Genomic DNA, 25,524 nt, shown 5'->3' with positions numbered 1-25,524 from the left:
CTCTTTGGGCCCGACTACAGTATACTTTTCAGATCCCTAGGAACCTATGCTAAATATCTAAACACTTGTGATTTCATTTCTACTGCGCCGACAAATTCTTTAGTCACTTTTTATGAACGATTTGTACATGTAAAGGGAAAAGCATTTTACCTTATGCCACCCAAGGGTATCAAAGAGCTCTTTGGGCCCGACTACACCATACTTTTCAGATCCCTAGGGACCTATACTAAATATCGAAACACTTGGTATTTCATTTCTACTGCGCCGACAAATTCCCTGGTCACTTCTTAGGAACGATTTCTACATGCAAAGGGAAAAGCATTTTACCTCATGCCACCCAAGGGTATCAAAGAGCTCTTTGGGCCCGACTACACCATACTTTTCAGATCCCTAGGGACCTATACTAAATATCGAAACACTTGGTAGTTCATTTCTACTGCGCCGACAAATTCCCTGGTCACTTCTTATGAACGATTTCTACATGCAAAGGGAAAAGCATTTTACCTTATGCCACCCAAGGGTATCAAAGAGCTCTTTGGGCCCGACTAAACTATACTTTTCAGATCCCTAGGGACCTATACTAAATATCGAGACACTTGGTATTTCATTTCTACTGCGCCGACAAATTCCCTGGTCACTTCTTAGGAACGATTTCTACATGCAAAGGGAAAAGCATTTTACCTTATGCCACCCAAGGGTATCAAAGAGCTCTTTGGGCCCGACTAAACTATACTTTTCAGATCCCTAGGGACCTATACTAAATATCTAAACACTTGGTATTTCATTTCTACTGCGTCGACAAATTCCCTGGTCACTTCTTATGAAGCGTTTGTACATGCAAAGGGAAAAGCATTTTTCCTTATGCCACCCAAGGATATCAAAGAGCTCTTTGGGCCCGACTACACCATACTTTTCAGATCCCTAGGAACCTATGCTAAATATCTAAACACTTCTGATTTCATTTCTACTGCGCTGACAAATTCCCTGGTCACTTCTTATGAACGATTTCTACATGCAAAGGGAAAAGCATTTTACCTTATGCCACCCAAGGGTATCAAAGAGCTCTTTGGGCCCGACTAAACTATACTTTTCAGTTACCTAGGAACCTATACTAAATATCTAATCACTTGGTATTTCATTTCTACTGCGCCGACAAATTCCCTGGTCACTTCTTATGAACGATTTCTACATGCAAAGGGAAAAGCATTTTACCTTATGCCACCCAAGGATATCAAAGAGCTCTTTAGGCCCGACTACACCATACTTTTCAGATCCCTAGGGACCTATACTAAATATCTTAGCACTTGGTATTTCATTTCTACTGCGCCGACAAATTCTATAGTCACTTTTTATGAACGATTTCTACATGTAAAGGGAAAAACATTTTACCTCATGCCACCCAAGGGTATCAAAGAGCTCTTTGGGCCCGACTACACCATACTTTTCAGATCCCTAGGGACCTATACTAAATATCTAAACACTTGGTAGTTCATTTCTACTGCGCCGTCAAATTCCCTGGTCACTTCTTATGAAGGGTTTCTACATGCAAAGGGAAAAGCATTTTACCTTATGCCACCCAAGGGTATCAAAGCGCTCTTTGGGCCCGACTAAACTATACTTTTCAGATCCCTAGGGACCTATACTAACTATCGAAACACTTGGTAGTTCATTTCTACTGCGCTGACAGATTCCCTGGTCACTTTTTATGAACGATTTCTACATTCAATTGGAAAAGCATTTTACCTTATGCCACCCAAGGGTATCAAATAGCTCTTTGGGCCCGACTACACCATACTTTTCAGATCCCTAGGAACCTATGCTAAATATCTAAACACTTCTGATTTCATTTCTACTGCGCCGACAAATTCCCTGGTCACTTCTTATGAAGGATTTCTACATGCAAAGGGAAAAGCATTTTACCTTATGCCACCCAAGGGTATCAAAGAGTTCTTTGGGCCCGACTAAACCATATTTTTCAGATCCCTAGGGACCTATACTAAATATCGAAACACTTGGTAGTTCATTCCTACTGCGCCGACAGATTCCCTGGTCACTTCTTATGAAGGATTTCTACATGCAAAGGGAAAAGCATTTTACCTTATGCCACCCAAGGGTATCAAAGAGCTCTTTGGGCCCGACTAAATTATACTTTTCAGATCCCTAGGGACCTATACTAAACATCTAAATGCTTGTTGTTTCATTTCTACTGCGCCGACAAATTCCTTGGTCACTTCTTATGAACGATTTCTACATGCAAAGAGAAAGCATTGTACCTTATGCAAACCAGCTACACCATATTTTTCAGATCCCCGGGGGCTTATGCTATGCTCTTACGGCCCGACTGCGTTGTGTTTTTTAGATTTGCAGAGATCTATTCTAGACATCTCAGTACATGTATTTTCATTTCTACTGTTCTGTTTACATATCTATGGTTTTATATATTTTGTAGGCCGCTGACAATAAAATTGTAATTTTGTGATATTTAAACTAGTTTCTCATTGGATTTAATAAAAAAAAGTTGCCATTGCTTTATTAGTTTTATTAAAATTGAATTTTTAAAAAATTGGTTAGATTTTTGTGGTTTAATTCACAAGCTTACATATCTGAAATACAGGTGGCGCTGTTTTAGTTTAGCTATTTACTGCTAGATGTCGCTACTAGTACCTCTAAAATATTTTGGCGGATGGATTTTTTGGTGGTTAGTTTCACCCAAGTTTCTGATACCAGTTCTCAAAATATGTTAGCGGTGTTTTGTTTACAAACGACATCAGAACGTTCATCGGTGCATTTCGCACATTCCTGCGATATTTTCTACTTGTTTTAAGTGAAAAACTGCCACTTTTGGCAAATTAAATGGTAAGAAGATTCCTGTATAAATCAAACAATAAATTCTAAATGCTGCTTTTTTTCATTTTCAGGCACGCAATGCGGAAAAGGCAATGTACTTAGCGGAAAATATCGGTAGTAGGATTGTTAAATTTTCAAGCTTGTTTTTGTCAATTTCAGGACCACGTTGGCACGATGGCGAGCGGCCAAGGAAGCAGAAACGGGCAAAAACGAACGGCGACCATATCTGGCATCCGAGTGTAGAGATTTGTCAAAATGCGAAAAGTGGCGATTGGAAATCATTCGAGAGATCTCCAAAAAAGTTGCCCAAATTCAGAACGGTAAACCAGCTATTCTATTGTTTTCGTTTGCAATTACTTGATACAAACATACCTTTTCTTCCTAGCCGGTCTAGGTGAGTTCCGAATTCGCGACCTAAATGACGAAATTAATAAACTGCTCCGCGAGAAACGCCATTGGGAAAATCAAATATCTGACCTGGGTGGACCACACTACCGGCGCTATGGACCAAAAATGTTTGATGCCGAAGGCCGCGAGGTCCCAGGAAACCGTGGATACAAGTACTTCGGAGCTGCCAAGGATCTACCGGGAGTGCGGGAACTTTTCGAGCAAGAGCCTCCGCCACCGCCGAAGAAAACGCGAGCCGAGCTAATGAAAGACATCGATGCCGACTATTACGGCTATCGGGACGATGATGATGGAATACTGTTACCACTGGAGGAGAAAGCGGAAAAGCAAGCCATTCAGAAGTTCGTGGAAGAGTGGAAGCAGAATCAGTCCAGCGGGGAGCTGAAAGAGATCGAACCGGAGGAGGATATCTACGGGTCGGATGCACGAATCAGTTCCGATGTGGAAAAACAGCAAAAAGATGACCCGATGGGGCTGCTGGGACCACGATTCACCGCACATGTTCCAGTGCCTAGCCAAAAGGACATCGAAGCAGCTCTACTTCGAAAACGAAAACTGGAACTTATGAAAAAGTATGGCATCGATGACGATGAGGACATGTAGGATTAATTAATAACTGTTTTCTATTAAAATCGTAAATTTAAAATGTGCAAACGCGGGCCTGTCATTGTTGCAAAATCAAACACCAATTTAAATAACACAAAACGTCTCACATTTTATTTCTTATTCGTCATTTGAATATTTTCACCGACAATTTTTTTATATATTAATGTTTTTTACACGCATAGCATCGAAAAAAAAGATAATACTCTACCAAATAGTTATTTACTCTCAAGGAATCCTATATTAATCCTTTCTTTTTCGGACAAAACTAGTCAACAATTTCACGCCCCTTGTGTGTTTAACTCGACGAAGACTTTCTTTGTGCTGGAGCACCGCGACCAGAGGGTGCTTCCAGCTAGACTATAAAAACAGGGTAATATCCTAGCGCCATCTTATTTGCAATTGGCCAGCTGGTCACTCAAGCTAATCACCTGCTCTGTCAGCACGCTGATTTGTTCCTCGTAGTTTAGACGAGTACGTGCCTGAGAGCAAAAAAAAAACAATTAGATTTCAATGTTTCTAGAGACCAACAGCAGCCTTTTAGTATCTTACCAGTTCATCCTCGATGATTCGATAGCGCTGCTCCTCATCCCGTTTAGCCTCCTCGCTCTCTTTCAGACGATTCTTCGTTATGTCCAGGTGAGATTGCAGTCTTTGAGACTGGTATATGAAATGAGAAAAAATGTTGACTTCATTTATTCGAGTTTAGCAAAGACATACGGAAGGAACCTCGCGATCTTTTGGTCAATAAAATTAAAATTTAGTACAAACTGTCGCTACTCAATTGATTAGTTAACGGGGACGTTGCTGTATTGATGTGACAAAAATCCAACCTAAGTACTTCTTTGTCCAGCTACGAACCCTGTGGCACCGATTAGTTCTACATCTGACCGTAGCTCTCTAATCAATTCCGTCAACTGCTTCCACTCACCTCTAATAAATGCGATGTCAGCTTGGATTCGGCTCGACATTTGTCATGGAATAGCCCTCCGATACTTTTGGTGAAGCACTCCGTCAATTTCTGCTCTCGAGTACGATACTCACTTTGAGTCTGATTGTCTTCCGGGTTTCTAAAATTTACCGAATGGCAGTTAATTTAACGTCACCCGTAACAGCATGCAACCGTTCTTACATCTCAGCAGACTCGTCAGACGATTCAACCTTCCTGACAGTATCTTCCGCCGCCCGCTGGTGACTAGTGGACTCAATCTTAAGCAGCTCATATTGGGCCCTCCAGTGACACAATTCCTTCTCAAGGAATACTATCCGATCATCACTATGATGATTATTTCCGGCAGTATTGTTGTTGTTATTGTTGTGATTGACCACTACCGGACCACCAGCACCCGCATTCGTTACCTGGCTAGAGTTACTACTGAAGTGATTGCTATAGTGCGTTTCCATATCGGCCATCACACTCAAACCATCTTCGCTACCGATCTGAATACAGAAAAAAAATATTCAAAAATCAAATAACATCAATCGACTGACAAACAAAACAGTCCTACCGTGCTGGTAGCTTCCGACACCTTCGCCTCAAGTTCCGTATTTCTAAGGGTCAGTATCTCAATCTCTTTCCTCAGCTTTTGTTCTACCGAGACCTGTTGCTGTAGTTCTCGATTGAGCCCATCCAAACGCACCTGACACAGTCTAATCTCTGCATTCTTATCATCCAACAAAGTTGCCAGATGAGCATTGTCCAATATCTTCTTCTGCAGTTCCTCGGTAATCACTTTTGCATCGGTAACAGTGGTGGAATTGGTCTCGTTGCTTGTTTTCGATTTTTGTCCTTTGGGGGCACCTTTTTTCAACTCCTGCTCGATGTTCTCCTGCAGGGCAGCGACTCTTCGTTCTAGCTGTTTGTTTCGGAAGCCAAGACTGTCCACTTCCTGCTCAGACTTTCGCATGTTGGCCTCCTTCAGCCGGAGCGATTCACGCAGAACGGCGTTTTTGTTCTGCTCTTCCAGCACGGCACGTTTCAGTACACTTGCCTGTGCTCTCAACTAGAAAGAAAAGCGAAAATATTAAACATTTGCACCGGTCGCCGCAATCAAAAACGCCCTTTTTTGCACCGTACTGATAATGCTTTATTTACGTTCATCAAGTAAACAAAGAGCTTACCTTGGAATATTCAGTCGCCAGTTTTTGATACTTGGAACTGTTTTCTGTTTCCATTGCTCTGCTGTGTCCTTGAGTAGTCAGCACCCGTACCGAGTAGAATCCGATTACTTCGGGATGTGATTCAAGTGTACAATTTGATTACGACTTCCGCTTCTCGCTGATTGCCGATGTGTCGCATATTGAATTACAAACACTCGAATGACTTTTCTTGCAGTAACATAAACATTATTGTCTTAGGCGTTGAATCTATCCGGATTGTAGCTAAATCTTTTTCAAATTATGATAATTTTCCAATCAGCGAAAAATCTGCTATAACTTGCGTTTTCTCCCAAATGTAGCACACTGCTATCAGCATCAAAGGAGAAAGGAAAACACTCGGGAAAAGTTTTTGCTCTTCGTTTAGCAATTCTGCTGACAGATGCGAAAATTTTGCTGATGATGGTTGAGCATACACAGAAAAAAAATCAGTAAAAATAAAAAAAGGTCTGCGATTTTTCTGCGTGCACAAAGCACGATTGCGACGGAATGCTGCGATGTTTTTAAGTTGGCTTCTAAAATAAAATGTTCCAAACACATGTCGGTGCGCAGATGGCGCGATGGTGAGCTATTTGACATTTGGAATGGATTTTCACTTTTTCCACGAATTTGTGGATTTCTTACCAAAATGAATTATTCTAGAACGGAAAACGCTACACAGAACATATTCGTGATCTAACGCTAGATGTCGACCGCCAGAGAGCATGGAAGTGCAATGATGATGTTTTTATTTTCGTCTGTCAAAACACATTGGAAAGTAAATTCTGATTTTTTCAAATTTAATCAATATTATAATTAAATGTTATTTCTTCTAATGAAAAGTAATATTGATGAAGAAAATATGTTTCCTACCTCTGAAAAATATCCAGATGGTAAATTTCTTGTTACTTCACTCACATTTGTTCTTCCGGTTTCAATTTATACTAAAATGAAATTCAGAGATTGAAATTTCGATAGAAAACACGATGGTGGCTAAAAATCACTGGATTAAAGAGTGTAGTTGTTGGTAGTCGAGGTTATCCACTGATAAGTCCAATTTCTAGATAAACATTTTCCATATCTAAAACAACCAACCTAACCTCAACAGTAGAAAAATAATTCTGGATCTCAATAATTCGTAATAAAATATTGAGTTCAACTGAATGTTTGGTGTCAAACGAAAGAACGAGTGTTTTCTTATCACCTGTAATCAAGCTTTTTATGAAACTATGTGATATTTATTTTAAAACAATTAAAATAGAACAACCATCCTATACCATCAATGCAAGAAAATGTTTTCATCATCATTTGACTAGTACCAAAAATGAAATCCAGTTGGCGCATCGAGTGAAAAAGTTTCACGTTTGAGAGCCAATAAAATCCGTGAAAGCATTAAATTTAGACATGTTTAAATGTATCAAAAACTAATGCGAAGAGAATATTTACCAATTTAAACATTTCTAAATAGAGATAAATGTTCAGATATAAACAAATGATACTTGCTTGGAATATTTTTCTGGGAGTTTTTCAAAAAAAAACAAATTTTGAGTGTGCTTTTCTATAGCATCTAACCACATATGAGATAGAACAAACTTTCCCGAAAAACCTATGTAAACATTTAAATGAAAATACGTTGAAAATCACCATCGCATACAGGTTTGCATGCGTGAGTCATCATTGTATCCAAGTTTGCATACAAGTCCCGTATAGCGATTCCTGGCCGATCGAAGCGCCGATCAGTGGCAAGTTGCTACTTGCTGTTGTCATTTCAAAGCGACAGTTTAATTTCTTACCCAAGTTGAAAACTTTACTTGTATGTCAGTTCTCAGTGATCTAACGTCGATAGTCTACCCTCACTTAACGAAATTTAGAATTTTATTCCCACCGTTGCACGTCGAGCTACTTTCTTGCAGGTCTTTGACTAATACATTTTATTTTAATGGATATTAATTTAATTTCGTTGATTTACTGAATTACATACCAAGTAATCTGCCCTTAGAATTAATATTACAGAATTTGTGGAAGTTAATTTACAGGGAAAGCTAAGTCTTGTATTAAATTAGAAAAATTTATATAAAGCAAGCGTCGAACACTCCATTTTGGATTCACTTTTAGTTATCAAAAATGGATCCAATCGAACATTAGCCTACACCTCAGTCTGCACTGGATAATATGTTACCGTACATTGTCGGGACATGTGTGACCTACGGATTTTTTATCAGTAGCTGTTCTGTTTTTCTATATTGACCTCTATCCTCTTGTTGTGTAACCGTGTTCTGGAATAAGTGTTAAAGAAGCTCTCTCTTGTGGCTGAACTCACCGTTGGTAATGCTAACAGCGACCTATTTACATTTTCGGGGAATAATGCATTAAAGCTTTAGAGCAGATCACTAGTGATCTAGGAGCAGATCACTTGTGATGCATTTTTAAAAATCAGCGAAATTAAATGCATTTCTTTCCATCAAAATAGAAATTCTTAATGCATTTTGCGTTGCGTGCAATGTATTTTGCGTTGCGTGTAAGACGTCAAAACACTACAAAAAACAGCCCTACATTCAACAAAACATCGAACAAAGTGGATCAGCGTAGGACGATTGATAAGACTTATACTTAGTAATCTTTTCTGCGAGGGAGTGTAAAGTTGATGCAAAAATGAAAATTAAATCGACACAGATCTTTCATTAGGGCCTAAGTCGCAATGTACTCAAACAGAGAAAAATCAGTTTCAATATTCGGCGATGCTTTTCTAAATGTAGTTTTTATTGTAGGTATAAATTACTTCATGACCATGTTTTTCCGGAAGCATCTTTGGTTAAACCTTATGACAATATAACAAAGAATTTAATTCCTATGTGCTTTTAGTGGGTGAAAACTAAAAAAATGCTTACGCCCAATTTGCATCCCAGTCGTGATTTCGCCCTTCAGCAACCACCATTTGCGGAAGGGCTAAACTGTGTACATAATTTTCAGAAGGGCGCGATAAATGGGCTAAACTGACTGTGTCTTGCTGGGTAGGGCTGGGTAAATGGGCCAGCTTGACAGTATACTTTTTAATAGGGCTCAGCAAATGGGCGCATAGAAACCGAATGTAAATGAAAGGGCGCGTGCATCTTTTCTTCGAATTACATGAAAATATCGAAATATTCGAATGTTTATGTGCAACAACTATCGAGTAGACATGATCATAGTAGATATTGCTTATCATTTATATAATAGAACCGGCGTTTAAAGAATAATTTTGTCAATAATAACCGTATGCCCGGTTCTGTCAAAAAAATGTAAGTTTAGCCTTTATATTCCATACGAGAAAAAGGGCCTTAGTCGAAAACTCGAAGAAAATGCATGTTTCGCCGTTTTGTTTTCTTTAATTATAAATCGAACTAAAAACCATTTTAACTAATTTTCACCGCAATCTTGTAGTATTTTTGTTGCATGTTTTTTTTTGTAAAATACGTTTATTTGTCATTTTATCAATGTTTAAAATTAGTTTATATTAATTTACAACTAATGTCTCTTGGATATTAAAGGCTAAAATATCCACATCTACCCTATCATCTTGACTATTTTGAATGAACGAGATGTAGCAACATAATAGTTTCAGAACCTTTGTTCTCGTTGTCACCTCGAATCGCTCTAGTGAAGGCATCAAAAATTCATTTACCAGCAGCCGCCGTCCTCCAGTCACTGCCAATAGTTGTTGTTGAAACAGAGTGTACGCATTCCCCACTCTACGACATTCAAAGAATTTGTGCTGTAAAGTTTCGATTTGTTCACCACAGTGTGTACAGTTTTCTCCGTCCGTTCGTCTCATGGTGTGTAAAAGTTGCCGGTGCGGGACCTTTTTATTTGCCCACATATACAGAGCACTGCGCTGTTTAGGTAGCAGCTTTGGAGATGATATATTTCTCCATATCCGTGTCCAATTTACTGCGGGATTGGCAGCTTCAACTCTAGCTCGGTCTGTGCGTTCAATATAGAAGCGGTGGATGAGATCGGCGGAAGGGTGTGTGCGGATTTGAAAAGGGAATGTTGCAATATTTTCTAGGATAACTTTCAAACAGGGAAGAGAGCTTGGTCGGGGGGGATTTTCTTGGCTGAGGAAGGAAGAGTAGTAGGGAATGGATTCGATCTCCTGTAAGTGGCGATTGATTAGCAGCGCTTTACATTTCATCGCTGGTAGTTGCAAAGTTAGACCACCTTCGTCTTTACTGCGTGCCAGTTGCTGCATCGGAACCGTTGCGCATGAACCACGGAAAAGATAGGAGCGCATAGTAGCAGTTAACTTTGCCACGTGCGCTGCCGTCGGATGTAGATTTGCTGCCATGTACCACATTTTAGACGAAATAAATGTGTTCAACAGCGTCACTTTTTGATGTAAAGCCAGAGTGCGCAGCGAGTGCATCCATACCTGCCGTGTGAAATTCGTGACAAGACTGTCCCAGTTTAATGAGACCATTAATCGGATCGAGTTGGCAAAAATTACTCCTAGGATTTTAATGCTGTTGTCCGTCTGAAGCCATGGCACCGTTATAGGATTTGTCGTTAGACCCACATCAATAGCTGTGGTTTTTGTTTCATTCAGACGGGCACCAGCTACGCGTTCGAACCGCCTGAATAAAACCCGCATTTCATTCAGCTGGTCTGCGCTGCTAGCAATTGCACTGATGTCGTCCGCATATGCAACGATTACGTCTGCTCCACACACCTGTTCCAAACTCTTCAATAACGGGTGCAGCTGAATTATGAACAGGTGCATCGCGATAGGATCTCCCTGCCTTACCGATCGCTGAATGGGGAAGGGTGCAGAAAGGTGTCCATTTATTAGCAACCGTGACGAAGAAACTGCTGCTATATGGGAAAGCAACTCAACCAGCGCAGTATTAAATCCAAGCGCACGCATGGTACGAAAGAGAAACTGATGGTCCACCCTATCAAACGCGTGGTCGAGATCGAACGACACCAGTTTGCCTCTTCGCTTGTTTGCTTTTAGCTGAGCAATTTTATCTTTCAGTGCAAGGGTGGCCTGAAAGATGTTTTTGTCGGAATTGGAGCACTTTTGTGAGTCGGTTAGTACATCATGCGATTGCAGTACATTTTCGAGACGCTGCTTAAGGATCCGAGAGAGGATTTTGTAATCATAGTTGATTAAACTTATTGGCCTGTACGCACGCGCGGTTTCCCCTGCACCACGTTTCTTGACCAACACGATCACACCATCGAGGAACTGTGAGGGTAAATTTGATCTGATTGCCTCATTTAAAATAAGGTTCAGTTCGCGGTGAATGACGTCGAATGTTCGTAGATATAATTCTTTTGGCAAACCGTCGGGACCAGGTGATTTTCTGGATGCGCTGGTGCGGATTGCGGTCAGAATTTCAGTCGTCGTAATTTCGTTCATAGTGGCTTCATTTGCGGGGTCGTGCTCAGGGATCACTCTGTTGCATTGGGAGGGACCATCTTCTTCTTCTTCTTCCACTTCGCCACATGCGTACAGGTCGGTGAAATATTGAACCATATGATCCTGGATGGTAGCCGAATCATCGATGACTTCGTCTCTCTCGGTCCGTAGGTGCTCGATAGTTGTTTTCCGTCTCACTCGTTCCCCTAGCTGGTACGTCGAGAGAGGTTCTCCCGTCACATGTGTTTCGTTGATTCGTATAAACATCTCAGAGAAGTTACGCTGGTGTGTGAGCATTTCAGCCTTCAGTCGATTGATGGTGGTGAGCATCGAACGGTTGTTTTGGTAGTTGTCGTATGCCTGGCGTAGTAAGCCGTAAAGCCGCTGTTGTTCACGATAGAAATCATCGAAAGCAATTTTTGATTTCCATCGGAAAAAAGATTTTATTTTTGGCTTGGCACACGACAACCACCACTCCATCCACGAAGGGAAGTTTCGGCGCTGACGAGTCCAGTATTGCCACTGTATTTGAAACTCGTTGATGTTCTCAGCGGTTAGAAGGTGGGGACGGAGTGACCAGAAGCCACGACCATGCGGTCTGTCCGAGAGAGGAAGACAAATTCTCACAGTGACGGCTTTATGGTCCGAAAAACAGCAGACATGGACCGCTGTCGATCTCAGCTGATTTCGGAGGCCTGCGCTCACATACATACGATCGAGCCGGGAGGAAGCGTTGTGCGTAATATACGTATATTCGATCTCGCGTGATCGGAGATGCTGCCAGACATCGTGAAGGTGCAATTGTTGAACGGTGGCTTGTAGAGCAGGGCTAGAGTTGTTTCCCGTCGCATCACATAACCGCAGTACGCAGTTAAAATCCCCCGCTAAGATGGTGTGTTCGGTGCGGTGACGAAGGTAGTAGGCGATTGTTGTATTAAAAAATTGCTCACGCTCGGCACGTTGGGCCGTACCCGACGGGGCATATATATTGCACAGTGTTATATTGTTTACACGGAGGGCGAGTAGTCTCCCATCTAGGCTCTTCTCTATGTGCGAGAATTTAATGTGTTCTTTTAGAGCAATTGCTGTTCCTCTCCTATCATGGTCAACGTTGCAGACGACGTTGTAACCGGGAATAGTGAGTTTTTCGTTTTCAACCTCTTGAAGAAACACGATGTCGAGATCCGTCGAGCGAACGAATGTGCGGAGAGCGTTAAGTTTTGTTGTGTTGGTGATCGTGTTGATGTTTATGGTTCCTATATTACAGCTGACGTAGTCCACCATTTTTACATTTCCTCATCCGAAATCTGGACGCGTGCTTGTTCGGTGGTGGAGGTAAAGTCTTCTTCGCCATGCCGCATTTTCTTGCCCGGCGGTAGTCTTCGTGAGCGTCGGCTAGATGCCGAGTTTTGAGATGCTTGCGAGCAGTCCGTCTCGTTACCATCAACTTTGCGCTGTGTGACAACGTACCCGGTCGGGTTTATGCCCACTGAAGGTTTTTGAGGAGTGAAACCTGGTGCCGCGGGGGGAGCCATGGTGCTTTTCTGTTGTGCCATTGCAGATCGTGTCTCGATGGTTTCTCGGGGCTTTGGAGCATGTTGACCGAGTGCCATCGAATCTTGTGACGAGGGCTTTGACCCCGATGATTGTGGTAGATCGGCCGGTTTCGGCATGGGGTTGTTCGGCTTTACCGGTTTTTTCTGCTGTACGGACATTTTCGTCACGTTTGCATACGATTGGTCTGCTGAGAGTTTCTGCACGAGCAGTTTTTTATTTTGCACACAAGGGATGCCGATGTGTGCGAATTCGTGGCAGTGTAGACATGTTTGCCGCTGTCCCTTGTATGCAACGGCAGTTTCTTCTCCCTGAATAGTGACGAGAGAAGGGATGTTCTTCTTCACCACCATCCGAGCGACACGAACACCGGTCTTCACGCCTTCAAAAGCACCGTAGCGATTATCCCACAGGAGGTCTCGAACGTTGAGCACTTCACCATATTCGGCGAGGAAGGTAGAGACTTGTTCGTTGGTGATGTCTTCGGGAAGGTCAAAAATTTGCACCTCCACACCGCCATCCTCCATCGTTATCCGTAACTTGTACACTTTTCCTTCGAGAACGAACTCGTGTTTGCTGTCGTGTTCTTCTACGATCCTCTCTGCTAGGGATAGGTTGTTGACCTTTACAAAGGTACATCCCAGCCTTCTGCTTGGCTGGATTTGGAGCACGTTTTCTCGAGTGAGACCGAGTTCCTTCCCGACAAGTTTCAGAATCACATCGTGGGAGGGATGCTTCGGGAATTGCGAGTAGTCCACGCGGAATGTATTTTCTCGCATCGTGGAATAGCACCGCTGCGACAATCGCACAGTGCTTCGGACACCGATGATAAAAGCAAAAAACCTGTTTTAATCCACCTAGAGGTGCAATTGTGCCTTTCTCATTTCTCCAAACTATGATTTAATAACTGGTTCGTACAATATAACATTATGGAAATGTCTTTCATTCTTATTACACTTGGTAAGTATATATAAGAGCACCTTTTTGCATTCATCGAGGTATCGGTTTGAATCGGAGTTTTCTATGTGATCGCACTCCACAACCCGTAACTCCGGAGCTGGAAGTCGGATGGAGATGGAATTTAATATCAGTTTCCGGGGACGCAACACCTTTCATTTGAGACTAAGTTGATCAAATCGTTCTAGCCATTTTCGAAAAACCAATATAACCGTTATTCTGAATTTGGATGCTTCCGGATCCGTCGATGTTGGCCAGTGTGGCCAAAGAGACTTTGAATGACTGTTGGTGACCTAGATCTACAAATTCAACAGTTGTGTTTATATTTTGGAAAAAAATCACCTCACCAATTAATCGCAGAATTCGTTAGAATCGGGATTTGCTGCGTGATCGTACGTATCACCCTGTAATTCAGGAACCAGAACTCGGATCCACACAAAATTCAACAGCAGCTGATGGACCTTTCATTTAAAATCAAGTTTGTCAAAATCGGTTCAGAAAATTCCGAGAAACCGATGTGGACAAATCAACAAATTTTGTTTTGTAACCATACTCTTCAACTCGTAATCCGGAACAAGATGTCGGTTGAAAATGAAATTCAATAGCAACCTATGGGAATATTATACCTTTCATTTGAATCTTAGTTTGTAAAAATCGGTTCAGCCATCTCCAAGAAACCGATGTGGACATTTTGTTAACAAATCCGCACATACACACATACATACATACATACATACATACATACATATATACATACATACATACATACATACATACATACATACATACATACATACATACATACACATATACATACACACATACATACACACAGATATTTTGCGATCTCGGCGAACTGAGTCGAATGTTATGAGACTCGGCCCTCCGGGCCTCGGTTAGAAAATCGGTTTTTGAAGCAAACCTTTCTATATGAGAAAGGCAAAAGAATAATATTTAATTAGCTTAATAAGCATGAGTTCAATGTTATCTTCATGTGATTATAATTTGGAAAGGTTGGTGGAATGGGTTTGAACGTGTAGGGAATGGGGGGTTAGTAGAGTGGGAGTGGAGGATGCGTCAGAAATCCTTCATCTTATTTCGGTATACGGGATGGATGAAGGAAATGCGGGCGTGAGGGTGGTCCAAGGGGAGGGGAGTGATGAAGGAGGGAGGTGTAAGGGCAAGACGGGGAGGGGGCGGCGACGCAATACTCAACTGCATATTTTGCCTTCCATTTGAGACTTGGTTTGAGAAAATCGGTTCAGTCATTACCGAAGAACCGATTTGACTTTAATTGTGGAATATGCCCGGAATTCCGGACTTCCGGAATCGTCGGCAGTGGACAATATATTCAAAGAATGTTTGATTGGCAATCAGTGATCTAGATCTGCGATTAGAAGTTATTTGGTGACCATGTCAATAGTTTTTAGCCTCTGAGGTATTACGATTGTACCGATTTATATGGGAAATTCCAGTGTATCCTTACTAACACCGCTGTAACTCCGAAAGCAAGAGTCAGAACCGAATGAAATTCAGCAGCAGTCAATGGCATTACTGTATCTTTCATTTGAAATCAAGTTTGTAAAAATCGGTAGAGAATTCGTTGGGGAATGGGTGTGATATTAGCTTAGGAACTTGGCGAGTTCCCCGGGGGCGTCATGAACCGTCATAGGTGGCCAATGTGGTCAAAGCTGCTTTAATTGATCATTAGTGATCCAGACCCGCAAACTAGAGTAATGTTACATCAATTTTAATATGTTTTACATCATTTGAACATCATGGTGGTACCAGTTTATATGGGAATTTGCTGTGTGACCGCACTCTTCAACCCGTAACTCCGGAACCGGAAATCGGATCAACTAAAAATTCAATAGCAGCTTATGGGAGCGTTATACCTTTCAGATGAAACTAAGTTTGCGAAAATCGGTTCAGCCATCTCTGAGAAAATTGTGTGAGTTTAAATGACACACACACACATACACACACACATACACACACACATACATACACACACACAGACATTTGCCGATCTCGACGAACTGAATCGAATGGTGTATGACACTCGGCCCTCCGGGCCTCGGTTAAAAAGTCGATTTTTACAGTGATTGCATAGCCTTTCTTTATATGAGAAAGGCAAAACGTATGATATTGTTCGCGAGCAAACTTCGATTTTAGACACGTCTGAGGACAAATCGACCGATCAGCACGGAAGCTTGCTGTTAACTATAATGTCATAATAGCGAAAACGCTGTTTGTTTACATTTGTGATTTAAGCCCTAATGAAAGATCTATATCGAAATGCATTTTTTCTAAGTTGATGCAAATTTGTTATACATTCCTAGAGTGATATGCCCCTAGCTAGTGATGCATTTTGAAAAGTCGAAAAAATTAAGGTAGTCCCCTTAATCGTTTTTGTTTCAACTGTTAGAATTATTATCTAACAATATTTTTGCAAAGTTTCAGTTTATAACTGATTAACATCTCATGCCTGTAAGTTTCCTTTAATTTTTTGCTTCTTGAAACTTTAAAGTTAATTTTATGAAAACCATGTTTTTCAAGACTTCGTGTACTGTAAAAGCTATGTATATACGTAAAACACTGTTTTTAAATAAATTAATTGTACCCAGACTGAACCAAAAAATGTATTGAAAAATTTTATGGAAAAATGGCTAAAAAATTAAATTTAAACTTTAAACCACCAAAATAGTCTAGCCTTGTCAGAAATGCCAATCGACGAAGGAAGTATTCCAATTTATTGTTTCAGGTAAAAATACGGACTAAATCTTGCACGGAGTTTGAGTTGTCTGCCGCGAGGTGCTGCGCGAGATTGTTTATAAATCCGCCAATTTTTATTTATTTGGGCATTCAAAAACCTTTTTTATTAAGTAAATGTATGTTCAAAAAAATACGAAGAAAAGAATTTGTTTCTCTTGTTATTTTTATGTTTAAAAAAAATCCTTAAAAACCACTTTTTTATGAGCCTCTAATGAGGAGACGGGCTCCAAATGATATATATCAAGCAGGTTTCTCGCATCCTGTTGCCTGTACTAGCGTCTACTCAGCTACTCGCTGTCACTCTGTAAGTGGCCTAAGGGTATTCAAGACGCTGGTCGAAGGGCCAGCATGAACAGATTTGAGTGCTTCGCATTGAAAACACCTACGTTTTTTGAATTTAATTAAAGTAATTGGGCCATTTAACGAAGAATTTAATTTTATTTCACAAACCGATAGAGCTCATCTTTCTAAAGATAAGAATATATATGCTCCACCTTTAAAACTTCAGAATGATTTTTAATTGATTTTCTAAAATAATGTAAACACGTTTAACGCTATCGGCACAGACTAACAGACATAACACTATGAGGGAATTTCCTCAAAAAACATCGATCCGACAATTTTCCTAGAACACTAGCTCCACCTTTCATTCACGGTCCCAAACACTCATTTACTGGTGGGTTACCCCTCAGGTTTGGGAACAATTTTTCACTAATGGTCGATCCCCCATATGCTTGTTCATATGTCAGTGGTGCCATTAAGTGGCCACAGTCCCAACTACAAATATATTTAAAATAACCGTTAAAGCGGGCGAAGCATTGTTTCGAGTGTTATGTCTGTTAGTCTGTGACTATACTGTATATTTACATACATAAATGGAATTGGCGCCTTTGGTTTATTTTGCAACATGTAATACGCAGCCACGTGACAACTGTTTGTTCCCTGAAGCTGCCCCAAATGCCACTAGCGCTAGTTTCGTTTCAAAGGCTTAAGGTCTATTCACATGAACTGTTCAACACTGGTTGAAAGTGGGAATCATAATAAGTAAATAATGACAATATATGAAAAAGCACGATTTTTCTTGCATTGCTTATTCTCCATAAAATGCGAACACTTTTATCACTTGAGTTTCAGTTAAGCACATCAAAATGAAATTTGTTTGCGTTCGACAAGTTTCAGGTCGTATTAACAATATTGGCTCGTAGCAATGTTCGCTGTCAATTTTGGCAACTATCCGAGCCAGGAAGCCAGCTTATGCTGGCTTCACTCATTTTTCAAAGAAACGTCAACACATTCACCCTCTTAGTAATACGTCATTTTGTTAAAGAAACAAATATTTTTTGAAAACCCATATGTTGGAATCAATTGATACCGGCCCTAAAATTGAGTCTATCAATCTGTCCCAGACACGTATTCGATGTATTTTTTCAAGAGGATTTCGTTCCAAACATCCCAACCAACTGATTTACCTATTTACTTTTTATTTCTTTTTACTTTATTAACCTTTTTTTCTCTCGAAAATGACGCTGATAAAAATATTCTTGAAATATCAATTCATTTTACACTTAGATTTTAGAAAATAGCGGGGGCATATAGTTACTATTTTCAGGCACATAGATCTAATGTGTGAATTTACAAGAAATATTAATGTGGGCTTGGTAAATTAAATATTTTTTCTTCATTTAAATTTTAAGTGAAACGAACAAAATTTACAGTCACATTTTTATATCAGTGCTGTTCTCTTTCTATGATTTTTCCTAACGAAATTACGCGTACACCCCTGTCAGCACCTAACAGTTGGACAACACCCGATTTTTGAGAACTGTCAGAACAATGTTTTCCGTCAGCCGTCGTTCACTCTTTCATCAGATCGGTGGTGCGCGATCCTTGACTCATGCTATTTTTTATTTACCACCAGTGAAATACAACAGCTGCTGAAGTGGTCGTCCAGCCTTTTTATGTTCAATTTATTATAATTAAATTTGATTATATGATTTGTGGACACACAGACAGTCGCAAAAGTTTCCAGCGAGGAGCAAAGTGTTTGAATTTTGGTGACGGTGACGGACGAATACGGAACAAATCAGCTGGTGGCCGCCGGGAGATATTCTGCGCATCCAGCCCAATGGATGCACTGTTCCTATTGCAGAACGAGTATTGTCACGACGCGTAATCGTCATGAATATATTGATTGTAGCGGAGTCGATCATCCGATAAGCTGGCGAACGGGTGGAAAAAGTGAGGCAATAAAAAGACGGTGAATTGATAAGCCGCACAGTACAAGGTGTTGTCGGGGAAAGAGATAAAGCAGGGCAATCAACATGAGTGCCGAAAATTCGGATAAATCGGATTCAGTCGGTACCATGGGTCCGGGCGGTGTTAGCAAGGTCTGCAGCGTCTGCGGGGACAAAGCGCTGGGATATAATTTCAACGCGATGACCTGCGAAAGTTGTAAGGCATTCTTCCGCAGAAATGCCCTCTCGACCAAGGGTTTTACCTGTCCGTTTAGCGAGAGTTGTGAAATTACGGTAATAACCAGACGGTTCTGTCAGAAGTGCCGTCTAGAAAAGTGCTTTCAAATCGGAATGAAAAAGGAGTACATCATGTCCGAAGAGGATAAGGCGCTGAAACGACGTAAGATAGAACAAAACAGAGCTAAAAAACGTATGATAAACGAAAGCGGCGGTAGCAGTGGTAGTGGCGGTGGTAACTCTAACGACGGAATAGCTACTCTAACTGGAGATGGAGGAGTTATGATGGAGTCAGATTTACCGATGAAGATTAAGCGAGAGGGAGGAAGTGATTCCGATTGCTGGAGTAATTCACCCACGGATTACATTACTGCGGAGATGATGCACAGAACCGCTACCGCTATGACCGGTTTGGCAGTGCCGAATGTGAATGTATTCAACGGTGTGCCTACGGCGAATGACATCAGTAATTCATCAGCCTCATCACATAATTTGACTCACGCGCAGGTCGTTGATGGGGACCTCTTATCAGTAATATCAGCGTTGCCATCTCAGTCCGCTGATTGTTCGACGCAATCAAATCAGAGCGGTAATGAGCCACTGCTACAGGTGCTATCGCTGGAATCTAGCGCGGAAGAAATTGTTAATCGCATCGTTAACTATCCCACGCATGCGAGTCAAACGATCGCCACTTTGATGAAAACGCCAAAAGACGCTGTTTTCATCATGTCCAAAGTCATTAACTCGCAGTGTGACGCTTTGAAGCTGATATCGCACTTTATCACTGCACCTGGTGACGCTCTGCAAATCATCAGCAAGATAATGAACTCTCCGCTAGACGCCCTGACAGTATTCGCGCAGTTTATGAGCTCACCAACCGATGCACTTCAAATTATTGGTAAGATTATGAGTTCCCCGGCTGAAGTTCTTCATTTTATGCAACAGTTGATGCATCAACCGGAGGACGCTGTTCAGATCATGAACAAATTTATGAACGCTCCAGCGGAAGCTCTGCAGATGATAAACAAAATGATGAACAATTCAGACGTAATCGAAACCATCAAGGAAGCGGCCGATACGTCCCAGCAGGATGAAGACGACCCTCGCACAGAGACTATCAGATCTCTTATAATGGACTCGCAGACGATTTCCGCGACACACAGCGAAAACGCGTCTCCATCCTCTACTTCGCATCACTGCGAACCAACCTCGCCACCTTTCGACACATTCCTGCCAGGTACAATTCCAGAAGAACCGACCAGCGAACGGCCCGCTTCCGCACAGTCGGACGTTAATCTGTTCCAGGACATAGAAGGACGGTCCATTCTACCGAACACGCTGGAATCCATTCTGATGCAGGCGATACGACTGGAGTACGAAGGCAACAACGGCAGCACGTTGGGATCATCCGGAGCGTCATCGTCATCCGCGAGCCAACAGCAACCAATCGCAAACAGTATTGAGCTTAACGACGCGGAACGGGCAAAGCTGAATGAGCTGATCGTGGCCAATAAGGCACTGTATGCGCCGGTTGATGAGGATCTGGCATCGCTCATCTCCGAAGATTGCCGAATTAAGGTGAGTTGGCGAGTCATTATGGGTCTGGTAGTGTTGAGCCTTTGATCTGCGTCCAGAATAGTGTTTCTTGGTTGGTAGAAAAATGAAACCGTTATGGCGTTTGCGTTTTCGTCGTACCTGCCACGGGCATATCATCTATCCGTGAGATCTTTGCAGGATTAGCTTGGTGGCGGTAATGGTGTGTGCCGAGTTCTATGTGTACTTTATTGTTTACTATATTCGGTACACTTGGCAAAAAATTGATTACACGTATCAAAAACAGTACCTCCGCCGTTCGTTCATAATCTAATCAATCGTACCAAGCCAAAAAAATGCACCTGTTCAAGAGCCAGCACACCTGTCGATGAACTTTTTAGTGATTTTGACAGTAGGAAAATTAAATATACATACAGATTTAATCGGTTCCGCTCGATTGTTACGGTGATTCATACTTTCTCTTCTTTTGCTTACAGTCCAATCAAAACCAGCACGACCCGTTGCTGCTGAAGGTCATCAACTTGACGGCGATCGCCATCCGGCGATTGATCAAGATGTCCAAGAAGATCAGTGCATTTAAGAATATGTGCCAGGAGGATCAACTGGCTCTGCTGAAGGCCGGCTGCATGGAGATGATGATTCTCAGGTCGGCGATGCAGTACGACTGTGATAGAGCCAGTTGGAAAGTAAGTTGTTGTTGAAGCTGATCCGTCCAAAAAAAAAAGCTTGAATCGATTGCCTTCGTAGATTCCCCACAGCCAGGAAGAGATGTCTAACATCCGGGCGGACGTCTTGAAGCTAGCTAAGGGTAATGTGTACCAGGAGCACGAACGATTCATCCGTACCTTCGACAAGAAGTGGCGCTCAGATGAGAACATAATCCTAATAATGTGTGCCATAACACTGTTTTCACCCAATCGGCCGAAAACGGTACATTCCGATGTGATAAAGCTAGAACAGGTGCGCGGTTTCATGTCCGTGATATTAAAATTTCGCTGATTTATTTTTTCTTGTAGAACTCGTACTATTACTTGCTTCGCCGGTACCTGGAAAGTATCTATCCGGGCTGCGAGGCACGGTCGATATTTTTGAAGTTGATGCAGAAGATTTCCGAACTGCATCGGCTGAGTGACGAAATTATCAGCGTTTATCTGGATGTAAACCCAGCCCAGGTGGAGCCGCTGTTAAGGGAGATATTCGATTTAAAAGTGCATTAGGAATAGAGGGCCGCTGAGCTTACATTTAAGCATCACAAATTACGGTTATTTCATAGCTGGTTCTACTGAAAATGATTCTAGTTCCCGATAGGTAGCTTTAAGTGCGTCTAGTGAAAGTTGTTGTAAAGCTTTAATGAATTTAGAGAAGTTATGTATTTATGGAGTACTCTATTTTATAGCCTAGCGAGACAAAGCAAGACAGTACTACTGTTAGATTAATAAATTAGATTAAAATTTACGTTTACACAGAGCGCTATGTAGGCAACGAGCAATTATACAAAATAAATGGATTGTTTATTTTATCACCTATTTGCTTATGCGAGTTGGATTTATTTTCGTTTTGGGAGCAATCGGGGAACCGCAGCATATGGTGATTAACACTCTTAAGACAAATAACGTCAAACTCCTTCTTGAAGTTTTCTTTTCAAAAATCTAAGCATATGGTGGATTATGGGGTAGGTAAACACTAGCCTGATGCCCGGTCAAACCATTCAGAAATCGATTCGGAATCCTGAATGGATTACCACAATCGATTTGGACAACGCTTGAGTTGGAATTAGTGGTTGCATTTGGGCTGGAATCCACACAGACCCTATTCCCGGGGTCCTGTTTTCACAGTCACATCATTTAGGAGACGTGACTATGAGAGTAGGGCCCGAACCAGTTTCCGAATGAGTTTAACCGCGCGTTGGCATACCTGCTGTATAGATGCCCACTGAGCATTGCTTCCATTATTTGCTGGAATGCTCTTTTTGCGTTTATTGTTTTCATTTTTACTTCTGCAATTGCCATCCTTATTTGTAAGTCAATCCTGATCCACAATTGTGTGCCATTCTAGGTGCTACAGAAAGAATGATTGGTTTACTTTTATTATTATTATTTATAAAGGTTTCAACTTCAGAGGTCATTCGTTTATCCTAGGTGAACTGCTTGCTGTTTCGCGTTTCTTTCTCGGGGGTGAATTTACTATACTGTCAGGCTGCTTGTTGGTTGTTCAGTTTGCCCTTTTCCACGCTCTCGCGTACATCCATTTCGTTATCGCTGAAGCAGTTTGATAGTTCACTGCTGGTTGTTTTTTATGCTTCTTGTGTTTCTGAGTGGCATTGGTGTATCCGTCCTCTATTTTGGTTATTGGTGTACTGGGCGTTTGTACATAAGGTAAGTGATGATATTTGCTGTTTGGTAGTTTTTGTGACTTGCTTCTTGTTTTTCCTGTTAAACATGGTAGTAATTCAATTATAAAAGAAAATCCTGCCTATCTAATTCTAACTTAAAAAATAACTTCGAATTAACTCTCACAAAGTTTTTAATAATTTCTATTTTTGGGGTGAGATTCCTCTCTCCAAATTTAGCCTAAAATTGTTGGTATTTTTCTTCAAGGGTATCCAGGGAGGCCAATTCACGTACCTCACTAGTTCTCGTGCAAGGGTGCAGATTCGGGATTATTTTTTAGGTTTTATTTTGTATGCGCTGAAACTTCAGTCTGTGTCCTGGAGCAACCTCTCCATACTGCATACTCTATGGCAGTGAGGATTATTTGTTTGTATATAGCTATCTGATTCCTGATGCTTAGTTTAGATGTTCTACATATCAACGGGTACAAGGACCGGATACAAATGTTGCATTTGTTGATTTGCTCATGATATCAACTTGAGACCTGAAGTTCAGATTTAAATTATCGTACCTTGAACGATCCGAAAATCTTCCGAAACTTCCCAACAGGAGACTGAACCGACGGAATCTTCCCAGCGGAAGCCGGACAAACGTAACAGCAGGAAGAAACTGGATCTATCACCACAGGATGTCATCGTAAAACCAGCTAAGTCACCTTCAATCTTCTGATAGGTAGCACTCGTAACATTTGGACATTCATTTATCACTATTCATTTATCACTTTTAAAAAACTAAATGTTCACTATGAAGTCGTAATTCGAATGAAACCTGCAGTCTCGGGTATTTGATTTTTATCATCTTGTTTTGTTCTGATTGTTTAGATCGATTTCGAGCAAAACACTCTTAAACTTGTTTACCCACTTGGTGGGTAACGGTTACTCAAATAACTGTTATACAACACACGGTCAGCGTTTCAAGCAGAAAGTTAGCAAAAGTTGAGCAAAGCGAAATTGATGCTGGCAGAGTTTCTGTGAGCATTTTGCGCGATTTGTGCGAGAATTCTGGCAACCAATTCGCTCAAATGCAACAACCGTTTCTGACAGAAGCGGTTAAACCAACCGATGCTGCTCACTTTTATCCAGAATCAAGCCAGAAATGTACGGCCAAGATCTCTGCACGCTTCCTGACACATCTTTGTCAGATGTTTTGCTCGATTCGTGCTAAATTCTACCAGGTAGGAATTGCCAGGATCTTTGCACAGTTTATGTCCAAGTCATGCCAGGGTTTAGCTCGGTTCCTGTCAAAATTTGCCAGAAAACGCGAGCGAAACCGAGTTCGCCCTAGCTCAACTAACCCGACAGGATACGCGCAGAAATCTGACAGGGCTGCCAAACCAAGACTTACAGAAATCTAGCAGAGCGGTCTCTGCCAGAAAATTTGCTCACTGGGGATTTCTGGCTAGAGTTAAACCAAATACATATTTGTATTTGGTTAAACCATAATCGCCAAACCCAATTTTTCAGTTCTCTGACGGTACAAACCTTTGCGATCTCGAATGCGGTAACAAGCTTACTTGAGTTTTCGCCGAATTTAAACAAATTTTCCAGGTCGGGAAATATTCACTTTGGGGACCCTGCCCCCTCTGCAATTGGTTCTTCAGAGTTGCCAGCTACAGCAACATCAATCGTGATTCGCTGGTTGGGCCACACCTCTGTCCAACTAACGAATTTGATTCGTTAGTTAGACCGACTGGCGGATGTCAAAAACTCTCCAAAGGAGACGTTAGTGGTGCAATTGCATCTATTCACATCTCTAATAATTGTCAGATTGATTGTCAAAGTAAATTTGACATAAGATTTTGACATTCAGATGCATTTTAGTTGGACAATGGTCCAACTAGCGGAGGTCCAACTAAAAAGCGGCCCAGTTAAAAAATGTCGCTGGTTGGACACGACTGTAGATCGGAATTCGAGCAAAATTGGATTGAGATTTGATAGATTTTTGTTGTAAGTTCTTCGAATTTTTTTGGCAATGCTCGATTTGTTGGAAGGTTGTTTATATTTTTCATAATATCCGAAAAAAATACAAACGTTTTGCAGAGACTCTTCCTCTATTATTTTTGATGACCTTGATCAGATACATCGGGTAAATAAATCTATGTAGCTTAAACACCAGACCTTCATGTACCACATTGTTGAACGCTTTTTCGATGTCCAAGATCGCCAACGCTGTCGTCTAGAACACTGACTTGATCCACTGGATATTGGTAACTCTAGTGAATGGTTCACCTACCCTTTCGGAACCCAAATTGTTTCTCAAAAAAGACATCAAGTCTATTGGCGCACTCTTCCATATTGAAACACACAATTTCCATGCCGACGTTGCGAGGCTCGCAAAATGGCTTATAGCCGTACTTGTCTAACTCATCCTAGAGTTTGGCTATGTCTTTTGTAGGAGTAAAGAGCGAGGGATCCACTCATTTTGTGCAACG

General features: G+C 41.4%; 3 protein-coding genes across 3 annotated transcripts; 2 read left to right on the top strand and 1 right to left on the bottom strand.

The window, feature by feature from the left end:
• Positions 1-2,741: 2,741 nt before the first annotated feature.
• Positions 2,742-4,023, top strand: LOC131677363 (pre-mRNA-splicing factor ISY1 homolog). Its single transcript, XM_058957120.1, has 4 exons — positions 2,742-2,856; positions 2,919-2,941; positions 3,007-3,167; positions 3,233-4,023. Exons 1-4 carry the CDS (start codon positions 2,854-2,856, stop codon positions 3,856-3,858), a joined length of 813 nt encoding a protein of 270 aa, XP_058813103.1. The 5' UTR covers positions 2,742-2,853; the 3' UTR covers positions 3,859-4,023.
• LOC131677362 (protein phosphatase 1 regulatory subunit 21) lies at positions 3,945-6,386 on the bottom strand. The gene is made up of 6 exons (XM_058957119.1): positions 5,980-6,386; positions 5,367-5,861; positions 4,991-5,298; positions 4,790-4,928; positions 4,411-4,518; positions 3,945-4,340 (listed from the first exon to the last, which is right to left on the bottom strand). The coding sequence occupies exons 1-6, from the start codon at positions 6,031-6,033 to the stop codon at positions 4,251-4,253; spliced, it is 1,194 nt and encodes a 397-aa protein (XP_058813102.1). The 5' UTR covers positions 6,034-6,386; the 3' UTR covers positions 3,945-4,250.
• Positions 6,387-18,531: 12,145 nt separating this feature from the next.
• LOC131677361 (nuclear hormone receptor HR96) lies at positions 18,532-22,227 on the top strand. The gene is made up of 4 exons (XM_058957118.1): positions 18,532-20,727; positions 21,180-21,389; positions 21,451-21,663; positions 21,720-22,227. Exons 1-4 carry the CDS (start codon positions 19,000-19,002, stop codon positions 21,918-21,920), a joined length of 2,352 nt encoding a protein of 783 aa, XP_058813101.1. The 5' UTR covers positions 18,532-18,999; the 3' UTR covers positions 21,921-22,227.
• Positions 22,228-25,524: the final 3,297 nt, after the last annotated feature.

Source organism: Topomyia yanbarensis, chromosome 1 (genome assembly GCF_030247195.1).
Source record: "Topomyia yanbarensis strain Yona2022 chromosome 1, ASM3024719v1, whole genome shotgun sequence".
In the NCBI taxonomy this organism is placed as follows: domain Eukaryota; kingdom Metazoa; phylum Arthropoda; class Insecta; order Diptera; family Culicidae; genus Topomyia; species Topomyia yanbarensis.
Note: the sequence above shows the minus strand (reverse complement) of the source record. Positions and strands in the feature narration are given on the sequence as shown.